Source organism: Cetorhinus maximus, chromosome 21, assembly GCF_964194155.1.
Source record: "Cetorhinus maximus chromosome 21, sCetMax3.hap1.1, whole genome shotgun sequence".
Classification (NCBI taxonomy): Eukaryota; Metazoa; Chordata; class Chondrichthyes; order Lamniformes; family Cetorhinidae; genus Cetorhinus; species Cetorhinus maximus.
This window is the reverse complement of record NC_135899.1, coordinates 28,659,694-28,677,979: the sequence shown is the minus strand read 5'-3', so window position 1 is coordinate 28,677,979 and position 18,286 is coordinate 28,659,694. Positions and strand designations below refer to the sequence as shown.

The following is an 18,286-nucleotide window of genomic DNA, read 5'->3' as shown; positions in this document are numbered from 1 at the left end:
GCCTACAGTCTCGGAGATCAGACATCCTGCCCGCTAGCACTCGTTGCGGGAGAACAGTCTATAACCCGCCCTTGCTACTAATTGGCAGCAATTAACGTATTATTGGACATGCACCCCTGGTGGGCCCGGAAGTTGGAACGCTGCCATCAGTGGGGAACTGTGTTATGCAGCCCCGTGTGTGTGTTGCACGCGTGCATGAGTGTGTATGTATAATGGGATGGTGTGTGTGTGTATGATGGAATGGTGTGTGTGTGTAATGGGATGGTGTGTGTGTGTAATGGGATGGTGTGTGTGTGTAATGGGATGGTGTGTGTGTGTAATGGGATGGTGTGTGTATATAATGGGATGGTGTGTGTGTGTATAATGGGATGGTGTGTGTGTGTGTATAATGGGATGGTGTGTGTGTGTGTATAATGGGATGGTGTGTGTGTGTGTATAATGGGATGGTGTGTGTGTGTGTGTATAATGGGATGGTGTGTGTGTGTGTATAATGGGATGGTGTGTGTGTGTATAATGGGATGGTGTGTGTGTGTATAATGGGATGGTGTGTGTGTGTATAATGGGATGGTGTGTGTGTGTATAATGGGATGGTGTGTGTGTGTATAATGGGATGGTGTGTGTGTATAATGGGATGGTGTGTGTGTGCGCGTATATATAATGGGATGGTGTGTGTATGGGTGTAAATAAAATGGAATTGTGTCTGTGTGTAATGGGATGGTATGTGTGTGTGTAATGGGATGGTATGTGTGTGTGTGTATAATGGGAGGGTGTGTGTGTGTGTATAATGGGAGGGTGTGTGTGTATAATGGGAGGGTGTGTGTGTGTGTATAATGGGAGGGTGTGTGTGTGTATAATGGGAGGGTGTGTGTGTGTGTATAATGGGAGGGTGTGTGTGTGTGTGTATAATGGGAGGGTGTGTGTGTGTATAATGGGAGGGTGTGTGTGTGTGTATAATGGGAGGGTGTGTGTGTATATAATGGGAGTGTGTGTCTGTGTATAATGGGAAGGGGGTGTGTGTCTGTGTATAATGGGAAGGGGGTGTGTGTCTGTGTATAATGGGAAGGGGGTGTGTGTCTGTGTATAATGGGAGGGTGTGTGTGTCTGTGTATAATGGGAGGGTGTGTGTGTCTGTGTATAATGGGAGGGTGTGTGTGTCTGTGTATAATGGGAGGGTGTGTGTGTCTGTGTATAATGGGAGGGTGTGTGTGTAATGGGAGGGTGTATGTTTATAATGGGAGGTTGTTTGCGTGTATGTGTGTGTTTCTAATGGGAGGGTGTGTGTGTGTAATGGGATGGTGTGTATAATGGGACGGTGTGTGTGAATAATGGGAGGGGTGTGTGTGTTTGTGTATAATGGGAGGGGGTGTGTGTGTATATAATAGGAAGGGGCATGTGTGTATGTTTATAATGGGCGGGAGTGTGTGTGTGTGTTTATAATGGAAGGGGATGTGTGTGTATAATGAGAGGCAGTGTGTGTGTGTATATAATGAGAGGCAGTGTGTGTGTGTATAATGGGATGGTATGTGTGTATATAATGGGAGGGGGATGTGTTTGTGTATAATGGGAGGGTGTGTGTGTGTGTATAATGGGAAGGAGGTGTGTGTATATAATGAGAGGGTTTGTGTGTGTGTGTGTATACAATGGGAGGGGGTGTGTGTTTGTGTATAATGGGATGGTGCGTTTGTGTATAATGGGAGGGGTATGTATGTGTGCATAGATTGGGAGGGTGCGTGTGTGTATGTGTGTGTCAAATAAGAACAAATATGTAGGCAAATTTCTGCTTGTAAGAACAAGAGGGCAATAATAGTAGGAGACTTCAACTATCCTAATATCAATTCAAACAATATAAGGGGATTCAAACAATATAAGGGGTACTGAGGGAGAAAAATTCATGCAGTGTGTCCAGGAAAATTTTTTCAACCAATTAGTGACAAACCCAACGAGAGAAGATGCAATTCTAGACCTAGTCTTGGGGAACAAAGAAGGGCAAGTGGGTGAAGTGACAGTTGGCGACCATATCGGGGACAGTGATCACAATTCAGTTAGATTTAGCATTACCATGGAAAAGGACAGAGATAACACAGGAGTAAAAGTCTTGAACTGGGGGAAGGCAAATTTTGCAGAAATGAGAAGGGACTTGGCTGAGGTGGACTGGACAGCAGTGCTGGAGGATAAAACAGTGGAAAACCAGTGGGAAGCACTAAAAAGCGAGATCCTAATTGTACAAAGTAGACATGTCCCCTACAAAAATAAGAGTGGTACTGCCAAATCTAGACCTTCCTGGTTGTCTAGAGGAATAGAGAGGAAGATCAAACAGAAAAAGAAAGCGTACGATAGGCACAAAGAACTAACTGCAGAGAGCCTAGACGAATATAGGAGGTGCAGGGACGAAGTAAAAAAGGAAATAAGGAAATCAAAGAGAGGGCATGAAAAAAGATTAGCAAGTAAAGTTAAAGATAACCCAAAGATGTTTTACCAATACATTAATGCCAGAAGGTTAGTTAAGGAAAAAGTGGGACCTATCAGAGATGAAGATGGAAACTTGTGTGTAGATGCAGAGGCTATGGGAAGGGTTTTGAATGAATATTTTGTCTCCATGTTTACAAAGGAAAGGGAGGATGTAGATATAGTAGTCCAGGAGGAACACTGTGAGATATTGGACAGGATAGTCATAAAGAGAGAGGAAGTACTCAAAGGGTTGAAATCCTTGAAAGTTGATAAGTCACCAGGGCCAGATGGATTGTTTCCAAGGCTGCTGAAGGAAGTCAGGGAGGAGATAGCAGATGCTCTGAGGATGATTTTCCAATCTTCACTAGATACAGGGGAGGTTCCGGAGGACTGGAGAAATGCAAACGTAGTTCCATTGTTTGAAAAGGGATCAAAGGAAATGCCAAACAATTATAGGCCAGTTAGTCTTACATCGGTGGTGAGCAAATTAGTAGAATCAATCCTGAGAGATAGGATTAACTGTCATGTGGAAAGGCGTGGACTAGTCAGGGATGGTCAGCATGGATTTGTTAAAGGAAGGTCTTGCCTCACAAATTTGATTGAATTCTTTGAGGAGTGACAAGAAGGGTTGATGCAGGTAGTGCAGTGGATGTTGTGTACATGGATTTTAGCAAGGCATTTGACAAGGTCCCACATGGCAGATTGGTCAGGAAAGTAAAAGCCCATGGGATTCAGGGTAATGTGGCAAACTGGATAAAAAGTTGGCTTTGTAACAGGAAACAAAGGGTAATGGTCAATGGATGCCCTTGCGAATGGAAAGTTGTCTCAAGTGGTGTTCCACTAGGTGCTGGGACCCTTGCTGTTTGTGTTATATATTAACAATTTGGACGTGAATGTGGGGGGCACGATTGGGAAATTTGCAGATGACACAAAGATTGGCCAAGTAGTGGATAGTGTAGAGGATAGGCATAATCTCCAAAACGATATAGATGGGTTGGTGGAGTGGGCAGTAAAGTGGCAGATGGATTTTAACATAGAGAAGTGTGAGGTCATACATTTAGGGAGGTCAAACAGTTACAGGGATTACACAATAAATGGGAATATACTAAGAGGGGTAGATGAAGTGAGAGATCTTGGCGTACAAGTACACAGGTCCCTGAAGGCAGCAGTTCAAATAGACAAGGTTGTAAAGAAGGCATATGGTATGCTGTCCTTCATTGGCAGAGGTATAGAATATAAAAGTAAGGATATGATGTTGGAATTGTATAAAACACTGGTGAGGCCACAACTGGAGCATTGTGTGCAGTTCTGGTCACCACGTTACAGGAAGGACATAATAGCTGTGGAGAGAGTGCAGAGGAGGTTTACAAGAATGTTGCCAGGATTAGAAAAGTGTAGCTACGAGGAGAGATTGGATAGGTTGGGGTTATTTTCCTTAGAACAAAGAAGACTGAGAGGTGACTTGATTGAGGTGTACAAAATTATGAGGGGAATAGATAGAGTGAACAGGATAAAATTGTTTCCCTTGGTGGAGAATTCTAGAACCAGGGGACATAGATTCAAGATAAGTGGCAGAAGGTGTAGGGGGGACATGAGAAAGAACTTTTTTACTCAGAGGGTAGTGAGTGTCTGGAATTCACTGCCCAAGTTGATGGTAGAGGCAGAAACTCTAAACTCTTTTAAAAAGCACCTGGATCCGCACCTAAAGTGCTGTAAGCTGCAGAGCTATGGGCCGGGTGCAGGAAGGTGGGATTAGAAAGGGCACCTGGGTGTCCTCGAGCTGGCATGGACAAGATGGGCTGAATAGCCTCCTTCTGTGCTGTAACTTTTCTATGGTTCTAAATGGGAGGGGGTGTGTGTGTGTGTGTATAATAGGAGGGGGCGTGGGGGTGTGTGTATATAATGGGAAGGTGTGTGTGTGTATGTTTATAATGGGCGGGAGTGTGTATGTGTTTATAATGGGAGGGGATGTGTTTGCATATAATGCGAGGCTGAGAGTGTATAATGGGAGGGGGGTGTGTTTGTGTATAATGGGAGGGTGTGTGTGTATATAATGGGAGGGGGTTGTGTGTGTATATAATGGGAGGGGGTTGTGTGTGTATATAATGGGAGGGGGTTGTGTGTGTGTACAATGGGAGGGGGTTGTGTGTGCGTACAATGGGAGGGGGTGTGTGTTTGTGTATAATGGGAGGCGGTGTGTGTTTGTATATAATGGGATGGTGTGTTTGTGTATAGATTGGGAGGGTGTATGTGTGTTAAATGGGAGGGGGTGTGTGTGCGTGTGTATAATGGGAGGGGGTGTGTGCGTGTGTATAATGGGAGGGGGTGTGTGTGTGTGTGCGTGTGTATAATGGGAGGGTGTGTGTATGTGTGTGTCAAATGGGAGGGGGTGTGTGTGTATAATAGGAGGGGGGGTGTGTGTGTGTATAATGGGAGGGTGTGTGTGTAAAATGGGAGGGGGGTGTCTGTGTGTTTATAATGGCAGGGTGTGTGTGTAAAATGGGAGAGGGGTGCGTGTGTATAATAGGAGGGTGTGTATAATGGGACTGTGTGTGTTAGTGACTGACCCTGTTTGGTGCTTTTTTTTGTGTTTATTTTTTTACAGGTATACCAAGACACACTCCATGTCCCCTAGCCCGCTGACCACGCTGTCTGCGTTTGTGAAGAAGGTGTGAGGGCTCCCTGCTGCAGCAAGATGGTTACAGCCACTCGGTCAGGTCGGTAACGCCTTCCCTTCCAGTTGTTCCCCTGCCTCCCTCTCTCCACCCCTCCCTCTCTCCACCCCTCCCTCTCTCCGGGCTCTAGCCTGATTCGCTAGATCAACCTGCTGCCCACTGGATGGCCCACATCCTCGGTGGCCACTGAGTGCTTTCCCCCTGCCTCCCACTGACCTGTGTGTGAGCAGCCTTGCTGCGACTAACCCCCCTCGATTTGTCCTGACTGAGGTCCCGTCCTGCAGTCTGTCACCTGACGTTGCAACCTGGGAGCTTTGACAGACGGGGAACCTAGCAATTGGGAGCAGGAGTAGGCCATTCGGCCCCTCAAGCCTGCTCCACCATTACAGCTAGATCATGGTTGACCTTCTACCTCAAACACCATCTTCCCCGGGCTAACCGCCTATCCCTTCATGTCATTAGCATCTAGAAACCTATCGACCTCTGCATTGAACAGACTCAACGACTGAGCCTCCACTGTTCTCTGGGGCAGAGAATTCCAAACATTCACCACCTTCTGAGTGAGGAAGTTCCTCCCCATCTCAGTTCCAAATGACCTGCCCCTTATTCTGAGACTGCGTCTCTTGGTTTTACCCTCCCCACAAACATCCTGCCTATCCCTTTAAGTATTTTGTAAGTTTCAATGAGGTCGCCTCTCATTCTTCGAAACTCTAGAGATTCACAGGCGCAGTCTCCTCAATCTCTCCTCACAGGGCAGTCCCACCGCCCCAGGGGAACAGTCTGGTGAAAAGTGCAGGCTGTTGGCACAGAAGGATGTGGCATCTTTTTAATCTGCTTCAACCTATCTGAATTGGTCACCAATCTTCCTCCCTCTCTCTCTGTTACAGCGGTTTGGAACAGCGAGGTGTTTCTGGACAGGAACCTTTGGCGCCAGGGGACCTGAGCACTGCCTGTGTCGTGCCTCGGGATCAGAGTCGGGAGCTGGCAGCTCACACTTGGGCAGGTACTGCTTTGCAAGGGGCAGCCGGTGTTCAAGGGAAGCTGGTCTGTGTTAGCGGGTCCCCCCCCCCCCCCCCCCCCCCACCTCCCACCACTTCACGAGCTCTTCCCCATCTCTGCTGTCTCATTAAATCAATACACCGGAGCGATTAAAACCGGGGATGCATGAGAGGCTGGAATTGCAGGGGTTCAGATATTGCGGTGCTGGGAGAGAACAAAGCCATGGAGGGATTGTACACCAAGGATGAGAATGATAAGATTGAGGTGTTGCTGGACCAGGAGCCAATGTACATCAGCAAGCACGGGGGTGATAGTTGAACGGGACTCGGTGCCAGTTAGAGGACATGGGCATCAGAGGTTTGGAAGAGCTCAACTCCACAGAAGACAGGAGGTGAAACGGTCAAGTTTGGATGTAACAAAGTGAAAGGTGAGGGTTTTTAGCCTGTAATCGTTCAAGGTAATTTGATTTACGGGACCAATTTTAACATTGCAACAGTGTATAAAGGAGGAAAATAGTTTGTTAAAAATCTTTCACTTTCACCTCAGGTTTATACAAAGTTACATGAAACAACTACCTCAGAATTCTGGCAAAAGGGTATTTTCTGCCCCCAATAAGATGTCATTTGTTTCACCTTCCATCTTGACTGTTCTTGTCTCTGCTTTTCCTGCGGGTGGCGGGGGGTACAGAGGGAGAGGAGATATTGGCACTCTCTTATCACTGAGGTTGTACAGGCACTGAATGCGAGTGGCATCACGCCATAGACTCCAGATCAATGTTGGCAGAAATTTGATGTTTTAATGCAATCTTCCTAGGTTTAAACAGTTGTTTCAGAATTTTTAATTTAAAGATTTCAGACTCGTAGCTTTCTCTCTCTCTCTCACATGCACACCTGCACACAAATACATTCAGCAATCCCCCTCTACTGGGTATTTTCAGTACATCACACACTGTCCTCACGCACACACACAGGTGCGTGTGCACACACATTGCAGAGGGGTCCAAGATTAATTGCAAGATTAAATTCAGGATGCGCAAGAGGCTAGAGTTGCAGCGGTGCAGCTACCTTGATAGGGCTGAAGATTACAGAGATAGGGAGGAGGGACTTGAGCTTAGGGGTGAGAATTTTAAGATTGAGGTGTGGGTGAGGCCAAAATTTAATGTACGTCAGTGAGAACAGGGAGTGACGGGTGTACGGGACTCGGTGCCAGTTAGAGGACACAGGTAGCAGAGTTTTGGATAGAAGATGGAGGTGGAATAGTCGAGTCTGGAGGTATGGACGTGTGAGGGTTTCAGCAGCCGATGAGCTGAGGCAGGGGCAGAGACAGGCAATAATGCAGACGTGAAAGCAGGCAGTCTTGGTGATGGTGCTGATATGGGGTCAGAAGGTCAGCTCAGGGTCAAATAGGATGTCAGGGTTTTAAGCTGCAGACATTTACCAGGGAGAGGGATGGAGTCAATGGCCAGGAAATGCAGTTTGTGTAGGGGACTGAAGCTGAAGTATCTTCGATCTTCCCATTCCTTCCTCCTCGTCTAATACTGAATGTCATTGCAGCAGCACAACAAATCACAACTGGACCGGAGACCGAGAGAGAGAGAGAGTTGGGGGTTGAAGAATGTGCAGCAACTGCCATTCCTTCTTCATCATTGGCACCGAATCCTGGAATTTTTGACCCTAACCCCAACACTACAGCAGCTCCAGGAGGAGGCCCAACTGCAAAGTGCTCCCATTGGATGAACACCCAATTCCATCCCCTTTAACCCTGTACTACCATTGGCTAAATACAACCCTTCCAATTTAACTGTGCTGCCATTGGATGAACATCCAATGCTTTAACTGCTATTGGCTGAATACAGTGCCTGCCCCTTTATCCCTGTATTGCCATTGGGCTGAGTACCCAAGCTTTAACTGCCATTGGCTGAATACCCAGTGCCTTCCCCTTTAACCCTGTGCTGCCATTGGATGAACACCCAATTCTTTTCCTTTTAACCCTGTACTGCCAATGGCTAAATACAATCCCTTCCAATTTAACTCTGTGCTGCCATTGGATGAACACCCAAGCTTTAACTGCTATTGGCTGGATACCCAATGCCTGCCCCTTTAACCCTGTGCTGCCATTGGATGAACACCCAATGCTTTAACTGCCATTGGCTGAATACCCAATGCCTGCCCCTTTAACTCTGTACTCCCATTGGTTGAATACCATGGGAAGATCAAAGACACTTGAGCTTCAATCCCCTCCACAAACTGTATTTCCTGGCCATTGACTCCATCCCTCTCCCTGGTAAATGTCTGCAGCTCTAACCCTGTGCTCCCATTGGATGAATACCCAAATCCTTCCCCTTTACCCCTATAATGCCATTGGCTGAATATACAGTGCCTTTCTCTTTAACACAGCGCACCCATTGGACATATATCTAATGTCTTTAACCCTTTGCTGTTGTAGAGTGACTGATGTTGGCTGATGCCATTTTGTCCATTTTATTGCAGTGTACCAGATCTGTGAGCCTGAGTCCGCCCTGACCAGAGCACACTCCGTCACCTTTAACCTCTTGTGTTGGGTCGTTTGAGGGCAAGCTGAGTACAGGATGCGCTTGAGCAGCTTTGATCAAGATGTGACACAAGACAGTTGAATAATGTGTTTATTTATTTATATTTACATATATATATATTAGTTTGTGTGTGTATTGTACAGTATTTTTGTAAAGATTTTCTATCGCAGATAAACAAATAAAGTTTCTCCAGTTTTACAAGGTGTTGGCTGCTGCTTGATGGCGTTTAAAGCTTCTGTCACATGTCCTTGTAGTGAGGGGTTCACAGCCACAGGGTGATTGCTGTACAAAGTCACTTGGTTCATCTCCATGTAAAAGGCTGTGGGAACTCTTTTGAAATGGAGGATCTTCAGTCAGCTTTACTCCTGTCGCTCCGTGTCCCTGTGAGTGTCTCTTCACCCCTCGCCCTCAGTCAGGCTGTGTTCAATCAAACCCTCTTATCGTGCATTGTTCTGGATGCAGGAACAGAACTGATTGCTTTCCCCCCACTGCACGTCATCAGGGCTCAATGTGATGGGGGAACTTATTAAACCGTGACTTTATATATAGATACCTTCAGCAATCTCCTCCCCCCCCCCCCCCCCCCACCTCATTGGACATACCCTGCATCTCTCACACACTGTCTACATTCACACATTGACTCCACTCCTCTCTCTCTGTCTCCATCTGCTGGTGCTCCTGTTAGAAGCAGGTCACACAAACCCTCAAACCTGCTCCGATATTCAATAAAAATAATCCCTCAATTCCCTTGAAGTAATGTCCAAAAAAATCTATCCATCTCTTGAGTACAGTTGACGACTGAGTATCCACTGTCCTCTGGGCGACAGAATTTCAAAGATTCACTATCTTTTGAGTGAAGATTCACAGAATTGTTACAGTGCAGAAGGAGGCCATTTGGCCCATTCTGTCTGCACCGGTTCTCCGAATGAACATTATGACTCAGTGCCATTCTCCTGCCTTTTCCCCATCATCCTGCACATTATTTAAATAGAAACAATCATCCAATGCCTTCTTGAATGCTTCATGAACCTGCTTCTACCGCATTGCCAGGCAGTGCATTCCAGACCCGAACCACTTGTTTTTTCTCACATCACATTTGCTTCTTTTGCAAAACACTTTAAATCTGTGCCCCCTCATGCTTGATCCATTTACGAGCAGGAACAGTTTCTCCCTATCTACTCTGTCCAGCCCCCTCATGATTTTGAACACCTCTATCAAATCTCCTCTCAGCCTTCTCCTCTCCAAGGAGAATAGTTCCATCTTCAACCTATCTTCATAACTCAAGTTTCTCATCCCTGGAACAGTTCTTGTAAACCTCTTCTGTACTCTCTCCAATGCGTTCACATCCTTCCTAAAGTGTGGCACCCAGAACTGTACACAATACTCCAGCTGATGTCTAACTAGTGTCCTATACAAGGAGAAATTTCTCCTCATCTAAATCCTGAATGGCTGACCTCTTAATCTGAGATTGTGAACCCCAGTTCTAATCTCTCTTCAGGGGAAATAGTGCCTCAACATCCACCTTGTTTAATCCTTTAAGAATTTTGTATGTTTCAATGAGATCACTTGACATGCTTTTAAAGTCCAAGGAATATGGGCCCAATGTATTCAATCTTTCCTGATGGGTCAGCTCTGTCATTTCAGGAACTGATCTAGTGAACCTTCATTGCTCCCTCTCTAAAACAGCTATGTCCTTGAGGTAAGGAGAACAAAACTGTACACTGTACTCCAGGTATATTCCCACTAAAGCCCTATGTAATTGCAGCAAAACTTTCTTATTCTTATACTCAAATCCCTCACCAAAAAGGTGAAAGTACTATTTGCCTTCCTGATTGCTTTCTGTACATACATATTAACCTACTGTGATTCTTGTACAAGGACATCCAAATCCCTTCGAATGCCATCATTTACCTCTCACCTTTTAAAAAATATTCTGATTTTCCACGCTTCCTGCTGCTCTTCACTATTTTCTTTTTCCCCAGTAAAAAAAAAATTGCTGGGAAGAGTGCCCTGCAGTCTGCATCGTGGTGAAGCAGACTGGGAAGAGTGTCTTGCAGTCAGCATCGCGGTGAAGCAGACTGGGAAGAGTGTCCTGCAGTCTGCATCGTGGTGAAGCAGACTGGGAAGAGTGTCCAGCAGTCAGTTCTTGTTGAAAATAACGAGTGACACCACGAGAGAGCGGCGGAAATATCAGAACCAGCACGAGTGCAGGGAAGCTTCAAAAAGTGACAACAGCACAAAGGTGAGAGCTGATTGGTGAGTTGTGCGTAAGTGTTTTTTCTCCAGTTTAAAATAGATTAAGCTAAGGAAAGGTAAGAGTTCTAGTTTTTATTTAAAGTACATAAATAATTTAACTTTTTTTTACTGTATTTAACTTAAAGTAAGGGTTTTTTTTCAACTAGATGCAAGGCAGGGCAGCTCAGTCCCGTGTTATGTACCGCCTGCAACGTGTGGGAAGTCCTAGACGCTCCTTGTGCTCTGACCGACCACGTGTGCAGGAATTTACACCAGCTGCAGCTACTTGAGCTCCAAGTTTCGGAGCTTGAGCGGCAGCTGGAGGCACTGAGGTGCGTCCACGAGGCTGAGAGTTTCATTGATGGTATATTTTTAGATGTGGTCACCCCACAGCTTATGGAAGTGCAGACAGAGAGGGAATGGGTGACCATCAGTCAGAAGAAAGGTGTCAGGCAGGTAGTCAGGAAATCCCCAGGGTGCATCTCGCTCAAGAACCGTTTTTTTGTGTTGGAAAGCGGTGAGACTGATGGTTCCTCTGGGGAGTGCAGCCACGCTCATGGCACCGTGAGTGGCTCAGCTCCACAGAGGGGAGGGGAGGAGAAATAGTGGTAGGACACTTGATAGTTAGGGGAACAGACAGGCGTTTCTGCAGCCGTAGACATGACTCCAGGATGGTATGTTGCCTCCCTCTTGCCAGGGTCAAGGATGTCATTGAATGGCTGCAGGGCATTCTAAAGGGGGAGGGCAAACAGACAGAGATTGTGGTACATATTGGTACCAATGACATAGGTAGAAAGAGGGATGAGGTCCTGCAAGCAGAATTTAGGGAGCTAGGAAGCAGGTTAAAAAACAGGACCTCAAAGGTAGTAATCACTGGATTACTTCCGGTGCCACGCGCTAGTGAGTATAGAAATAGGAGGTTAGTCCAGATGAATGCATGGCTGGAGAGATGGTGCAGGAGGGAGGGCTTTAGATTTCTGGGACATTGGGACCGTTTCTGGGGGTGGTGGGCCCTGTACAAGGTGGACGGATTGCACCTGAACAGGAATGAGACCAACACCCTTGTGGGGAGGTTTGCTTGTGCTGTTGGGGAGGATTTAAACTAACTTGGCAGGAGAATGGGATCCTGAGAGGAGGTTCAGCAGGGGGAGATGCACAGCCAAATTTAGAAGAGAGAGCAAGTGAGTCTGGAAGGCATAGAAATAATAGGCCAGTTAAGGCACAAGAGAGTTTGGCAAGGTTAGATGGTATTTATTTTAATGCAAGGAGTCTGACGAATAAGGCAGATGAGTTGAGGGCACAAATTAACACATCGAAATATGATGTCATTGCTGTCACAGAGACATGGGGTTGAGGGAGGGACTGGATTGGCAGCTCAATATTCCTGGATATAGAGCCTGCAGGCGAGACAGGGAAGGAGGTAAAAGAGAAGGTGGAATCGCAATATTGATCAAGGAATCAATTCAATTACAGCAGTAAGGAGGGATGAAATCTTAGAAGGCTCCTCAAATGAAGCCATACGGGTAGAACTTAAAAACAAAAAAGGAGCAATCACATTGCTGGGAGTGTACTATAGGCCCCCAAACAGTCATAGAGAAATAGAAGAACAGATATGTAGGCAAATTTCAGAGAAGTGTAGAAATAATAGGGTAGTAATAGTGGGGGATTTCAACTTCCCCAACATTAACTGGATAGTCATAGTGTGATAGGTTTAGAGGGAGCGGAATTCTTAAAATGCACCCAGGAGAGCTTTTTAAGCCAGTACATAGAAGGCCCTACAAGACAGGGGGCGGTCCTGGACTTAACTTTAGGGAATGAAGCTGGGCAAGTGGTAGAGGTATCAGCGGGGGAATATTTTGCAGATAGTGATCATAACTCCGTTAGTTTCAAGGTTGTTATGGAAAAGGACAAGGATGGGCCAGAGCAGTGGGATTCATTTAAGAAGGAAATAGGGAGAGTGCAGGGCCAACATATTCCAGTAAAGATAAAGGGCAGGGCCAACAAATCCAGGGAACCCTGGATGTTGAGGGATATACAGGGTTGGATAAAGAGAAAAAGGAAGGCTTATAGCAGATACCGAGGGCTCAAAACAGCTGAAGCCCTAGAGAAGTACAGAATGGGTATGGGGGAACTTAAAAAGGAAATTAGGAGGGCAAAAGGGGGGCATGAAAAAACATTGGCAGGTAAAATAAAGGAAAATCCAAAGTTATTTTACAAGTAAATTAAGAGTAAGAGGGTAACTAGGGAAAGAGTAGGGCCCATTAAGGACCACAGTGGTAATTTGTGTATGGAGCCAGAGACGTAGGAAGGATTCGAAATGAATACTTTGTGTTGGTGTTCATGAGTGAGAGGGACGACATGGGTATGGAAATCAGGCAGAAGGGCTGTGATATAATTAAATAAATTAGCATAGAAAGGGAGGAGGTTCTAAGTGGCCTGGCAGGCTTAAAAGTAGATAAATCTCCAGGCCTGGATGAAATGTAACCCAGGCTGTTGAGCAAGGCAAGGGAGGAGACAGCAGGGGCGCTGGCAATAATTTTCAATACCCCTCTGGCCACAGGAGAGGTGCCAGAGAACTGCAGGACAGCCAATGTGGTACCGTTATTCAAGAAGGGAGGATGGGATAAACCAGGGAACTACAGGCCAGTCAGTCTAACAGTCTCAGTGGTGGGGAAACTATTGGAAGCAATTCTGAGGGACAGAATTAATCTACACTTGGAGAGGCAGGGATTAATCAAGGACAGTCAGCATGGTTTTGTTAAGGGGAGGTCATGTCTGACCAATTTGATTGAATTTTTCGAAGAGGTGACCAGGTGTGTAGGTGAGGGCAATGCATTTGACGTAGTCTACTTGGACTTCAGTGAGGCTTTTGATAAGGTCCCGCATGGGAGACTGATAACGAAGGTAAGAGCCCATGGGATCCAAGGCAATTTGGCAAATTGGATCCAGAATTGGCTGAGTGGCAGGAAGCAGAGGGTGATGGTCGAGAGGTGTTTTTGTGACTGGATGCCTGTGTCCAGTGGGGTTCCACAGGGATCGGTGTTGGGTCCCTTGCTGTTTGTAGTATATATAAATGATTTACACTTGAATGTAGGAGGGTTGATCAGTAAGCTCGCGGATGACATGAAAATTGGTGGGGTGGTAAATAGTGAAGAGGATAGCCTTAAATTACAGGAGGATATAGACAGGCTGGTCAGATGGGCTGATCAGTGGGAAATGGTCTGGATAATCTGGATAAGTGTGAGGTGATGCACTTGGGCAGGACAAACAAGGCACGGGAATACACGATGAATGGTATGACCCTGGGAAGTACCGAGGATCAGAGGGACCTTGGTGTACATGTCCACCAGTCCCTTAAGGAGTGGAACAGGTAGATAAGGTGGTTAAGAAGGCATATGGGATACTTGCCTTTATTAGCCAAGGCATAGAATATAAGAGCAGGGAGGTTATGCTGGAACTGTATAAAACACTGGTTAGGCCACAGCTAGAGTATTGTGTGCAGTTCTGGAATCCACATTATAGGAAGGATGTGATTGCACTAGAGAGAGTGCAGAGGAGATTTACCAGGATGTTGCCTGGGCTTTAGTTATGTTTTAGTTATGAGGCGAGATTGGATAGGCTGGGGTTATTTTTCCTGGAGCAGAGGAGATTGAGGGGGGGACATGATTGAGGTGTATAAAATTATGAGGAGCATAGATAGGGTAGACAGGAAGGAACTTTTCCCCTTGGTGGAGGGATCAATCACCAGGGGGCATAGATTTAAGGTAAGGGGCAGGAGGTTTAGAGGGGATGTGAGGAAGAATTTTTTCACCCAGAGGGTGGTGGGAACCTGGAACTCACTGCCTGAAAGGGTGGTAGAGGCAGAAACCCTCATAACATTTAAGAAGTATTTGGATGTGCACTTGCGATGCCATGGCATACAAGGCTATGGGCCTAGTGCTGGAAAATGGGATTAGAATAGTTAGGTACTTGTTTGACCGGCGCAGACTCGATGGGCCTTTTTCTGTGCTGTAGACCTCTGTGACTCCTACTAAAAGCGGATAATTTCACATTCCCTCCCAATATATTCTACCTGCCACCTTCCTGCCCAGTCACTTAACCGGCCTATGCACCTTTGAATGCTCTCTGCGTCCTGCTCAAAGCTTAATTTCCTACTTCGCTTTGTATCGCCAGCAAAGTTGACTATATTACACTCAGTCGCCTCATCTGAGTTGTTGAAATAGATTGTGAATAGCTGAGACCAAGTACTGACTCCTACTAACTGCAACCTCCCGACCTGAAAATGATCCGTTTATTCCTACTTTTTTTTGTGTCCATAAAACAATCCTCAGTCAGTGCTAAGACTTTACCCAATCCCGTGCGCACAAATCTTGTATAACAATCTCTGATGTGGCACCTTCTTAATTATTCTTCTAAAAATCCAAATATACTAGTTCTCCCTTATCCACCTTCTTAGCTTAAAAAACTCATAGATTTGTCAAAAATGATTTCCCTTTCATAAAGCTGATGTGATTCTGCCTTATATGATTTTCTAAGTGCCCTGTTACCAAGTCTCTACTAATAGATTCTAGTATTTTCCCTTTGACTCATATCAGGTTAGCTGGCCGATAGTTTGCTACTTTCTCTCTGCCTCTGTCTCTGCAGCCTCCTTTAAAGCCCTAGGATGTTGGTCATCAAGTGCAGGGGATTTGTCGACTTTTAATGCCATTATTTTCTTCAGTACTTTTTCTTTACTGATATTAATTATCTTAAATTCCTCACTCTCATCAGACCCTTGGCTCCCCATACTTTCTGATAGGTTCTTTGTGCCTTCTACTGTGAAGACAAAGTATTTGTTTAAAACCTCTGCCGGTTTCTTATTCCCAATTGTAATTTCTCCTGTCTCTGCATGCAAGGGACCCATGTTTACTTTCGCTAATTTCTTCCTTTTTTTTTTACATACTTGTAAAAGCTCTTGAAATCTTTGGATGTAAATGCGTTCGAAGCAGTTCAGAGAAGGTTTACTAGACTAATACCTGGAATGGGAGGGTTGTCTTATGAGGAAAGATTGGACAGGTTAGGCTTGTATACGCTGGAGTTTAGAAGAGTAAGAGGCGACATGGTTGAATAATATAAGATCCTGAGGGTGGATGTGGAGAGGATGTTTCCTCTTGTGGAAGAATCCAGAATTAGGGGTCACTGTTTAAAAATAAAAATAAGGGATTACCCATTTAAGACAGAGATTAGGAGAATTTTTCACTCGGAGGGTCATGGGTCTTTGGAACTCTCTTCTTCAAAAGACGGTGAAAGCAGGGTCTTTGAATATTTTTAAGGCAGAGCTAGATAGATTCTTGGTAAGTAAGGGGATGAAAGATCATCTGGGGTAAGCGGGAATGTGGAGTTCAGGTTACAATCAGATCAGCCATGATCTTATTGAATGGCGGAGCAGGCTCAAGTGGCCTAGTCCTGCTCCTAGTTCATATGTTCAGTATTACAATATTTCTTCCTAAATGTGATAGGGCAATAGCAAGTCTCAATCAGTGAAAGGCAACCCAAAACCGAGAGAGAGAGAGATGGAAAGAAAGGGAGGAAAAGTATGTATGAATTCGAATAGCAAAATGACCATTGAGCCCATCGCATCTATGCTGGCTCTTTGGCACTATCCAATTAGCCCCACTCATTTGCCCCTTTCCCATAGACCAGATCTTCCCTTTGCAAGTACACATCTTCAGGCAGTACATTCCAGATCATAACAACTAGCTGTGTAAAGAAACAAAATCTCCTCATCTCTGATTCTTTCACCAATTACCTTCAATATGCCCTTTAGTTATTTGCTCTCTGCCAGTGGAAACATTTTATCTGTATTTACTCGATTAAAATTCTTAGTAATTATAAACACCTCTAGTAAACAGAAGTGTTAATGTGCCACGTAGGTCCTGTAGATGGGGGGGTGGGGGGGTGGTGATGGTGGTGTAGCGTAGTTGTATTGTCACTAGACTGGTAATCCAGAGACCTAGGGTAATGCTCTGGGGACTCAGATTCAAATCCCACCATGGCAGATGTTGGAATTTGAATTCAATGAATATTTGGACCATGAAACCATTGTTGATCATTGTAAAACCCTATCTGGTTCACTAATGTCCTTTAGGGAAGAAAATCTGCCACCCTTACCTAGTCTGACCTCCATGTGACTCCAGACCCACAGCAATGTGGCTGACCCTTAATTAGGGATGGGCAATAAATGCCGGCCTAGCCAGCGATGCCCACATCCCATGAATGAATATGAAAAAAGAATAGCTGCAGAAAAGATACACTGATAGATTAACGTGGCAAGCAAAACTGTGGCAGATCCATGTGGGGAAGTTTAAGGATTTGGACGTAAGGAAGATATTTTCTAAATGGTGAGATGCAAAGAGCTGTGTCAGAAGCAGCGAGGATTGTAGGAGTCTGTGTGCAGAAATCACAAAAAACCAGTGGACAAGTACAAACAATTTAGAAGACTAAAGAACGGTAGCCTTTGGAGAACTAGGACACAGAAGGGTAGAAGTCATACTTCAGTTATATAAAGCTCTATTTAGACCCCATCCAGAGCACAGCGTTCAGTTCTGGACACTGCATCCCAGGAAGGACATAGTGACGTCGGAGAAGGTTCAGCACAGAACGATACCAGGGCTAAAAGAAATAAATGATGTAAAGGCTGAGCGTCAACTCGCCGACACTTCCTCCTACCTCTCCCTGGACCATGACCCCACCACTGAACATCAAGCCATTGTTTCCAGGACTGTTACTGACCTCACCTCCTCTGGAGATCTTCCTTCCAAAGCTTCCAACCTGATAGTCTCCCAACCTCGGACGGCCTGTTTCTACCTCCTACCCAAAATCCACAAACAGGACTGTCCCGGCAGACCGATCGTGTCAGCCTGTTCCTGCCCCACGGAACTCATTTCTTGCTATCTCCATTCTCTCTCCCCTTGTCCAGTCCCTTCCCACCTACATCCGTGATTCCTCTGACACCCTACATCACATCAACAATTTCCAGTTCCCTGGCCCCAACCGCCTCCTCTTCGCCATGGACGTTCAATTCCTCTACACCTCCATCCCCCACCAGGATGGTCTGATAGCTCTCTGCTTCTTCCTCGAACAGAGGCCTGAACAATCCCCATCCACCACTACTCTCCTCCGTCTGGCTGAACTTGTTCTCACACTGAACAATTTCTCCTTAAACTCCTCTCACTTCCTCCAAATAAAAGGTGTGGCTATGGGTACCTGCATGGGCCCTAGCTATGCCTGTCTCTTTATGGGGTACGTGGAACATTCCTTGTCCCAGTCCTACTCCGGCCCCCTCCCATAACTCTTTCTCCGGTACATCGATGATTACTTCGGTGCTGCTTCATGCTCT

The 18,286-nt window shown here is 45.7% G+C and overlaps 1 protein-coding gene across 2 annotated transcripts in view; it reads left to right on the top strand.

The window, feature by feature from the left end:
- LOC144695800 (uncharacterized) overlaps nucleotides 1-8,876 on the top strand; it is a 30,352-nt gene extending 21,476 nt beyond the window's left edge. For both annotated transcript variants that reach the window (XM_078566785.1, XM_078566786.1), the window contains 3 exons: nucleotides 5,054-5,165; nucleotides 6,011-6,126; nucleotides 8,612-8,876. In XM_078566785.1, the coding sequence (XP_078422911.1) occupies nucleotides 5,054-5,123 (70 nt within the window). In that variant the 3' untranslated portion in view covers nucleotides 5,124-5,165; nucleotides 6,011-6,126; nucleotides 8,612-8,876. The remainder of the gene's footprint in view (nucleotides 1-5,053; nucleotides 5,166-6,010; nucleotides 6,127-8,611) is intronic.
- Nucleotides 8,877-18,286: the final 9,410 nt, after the last annotated feature.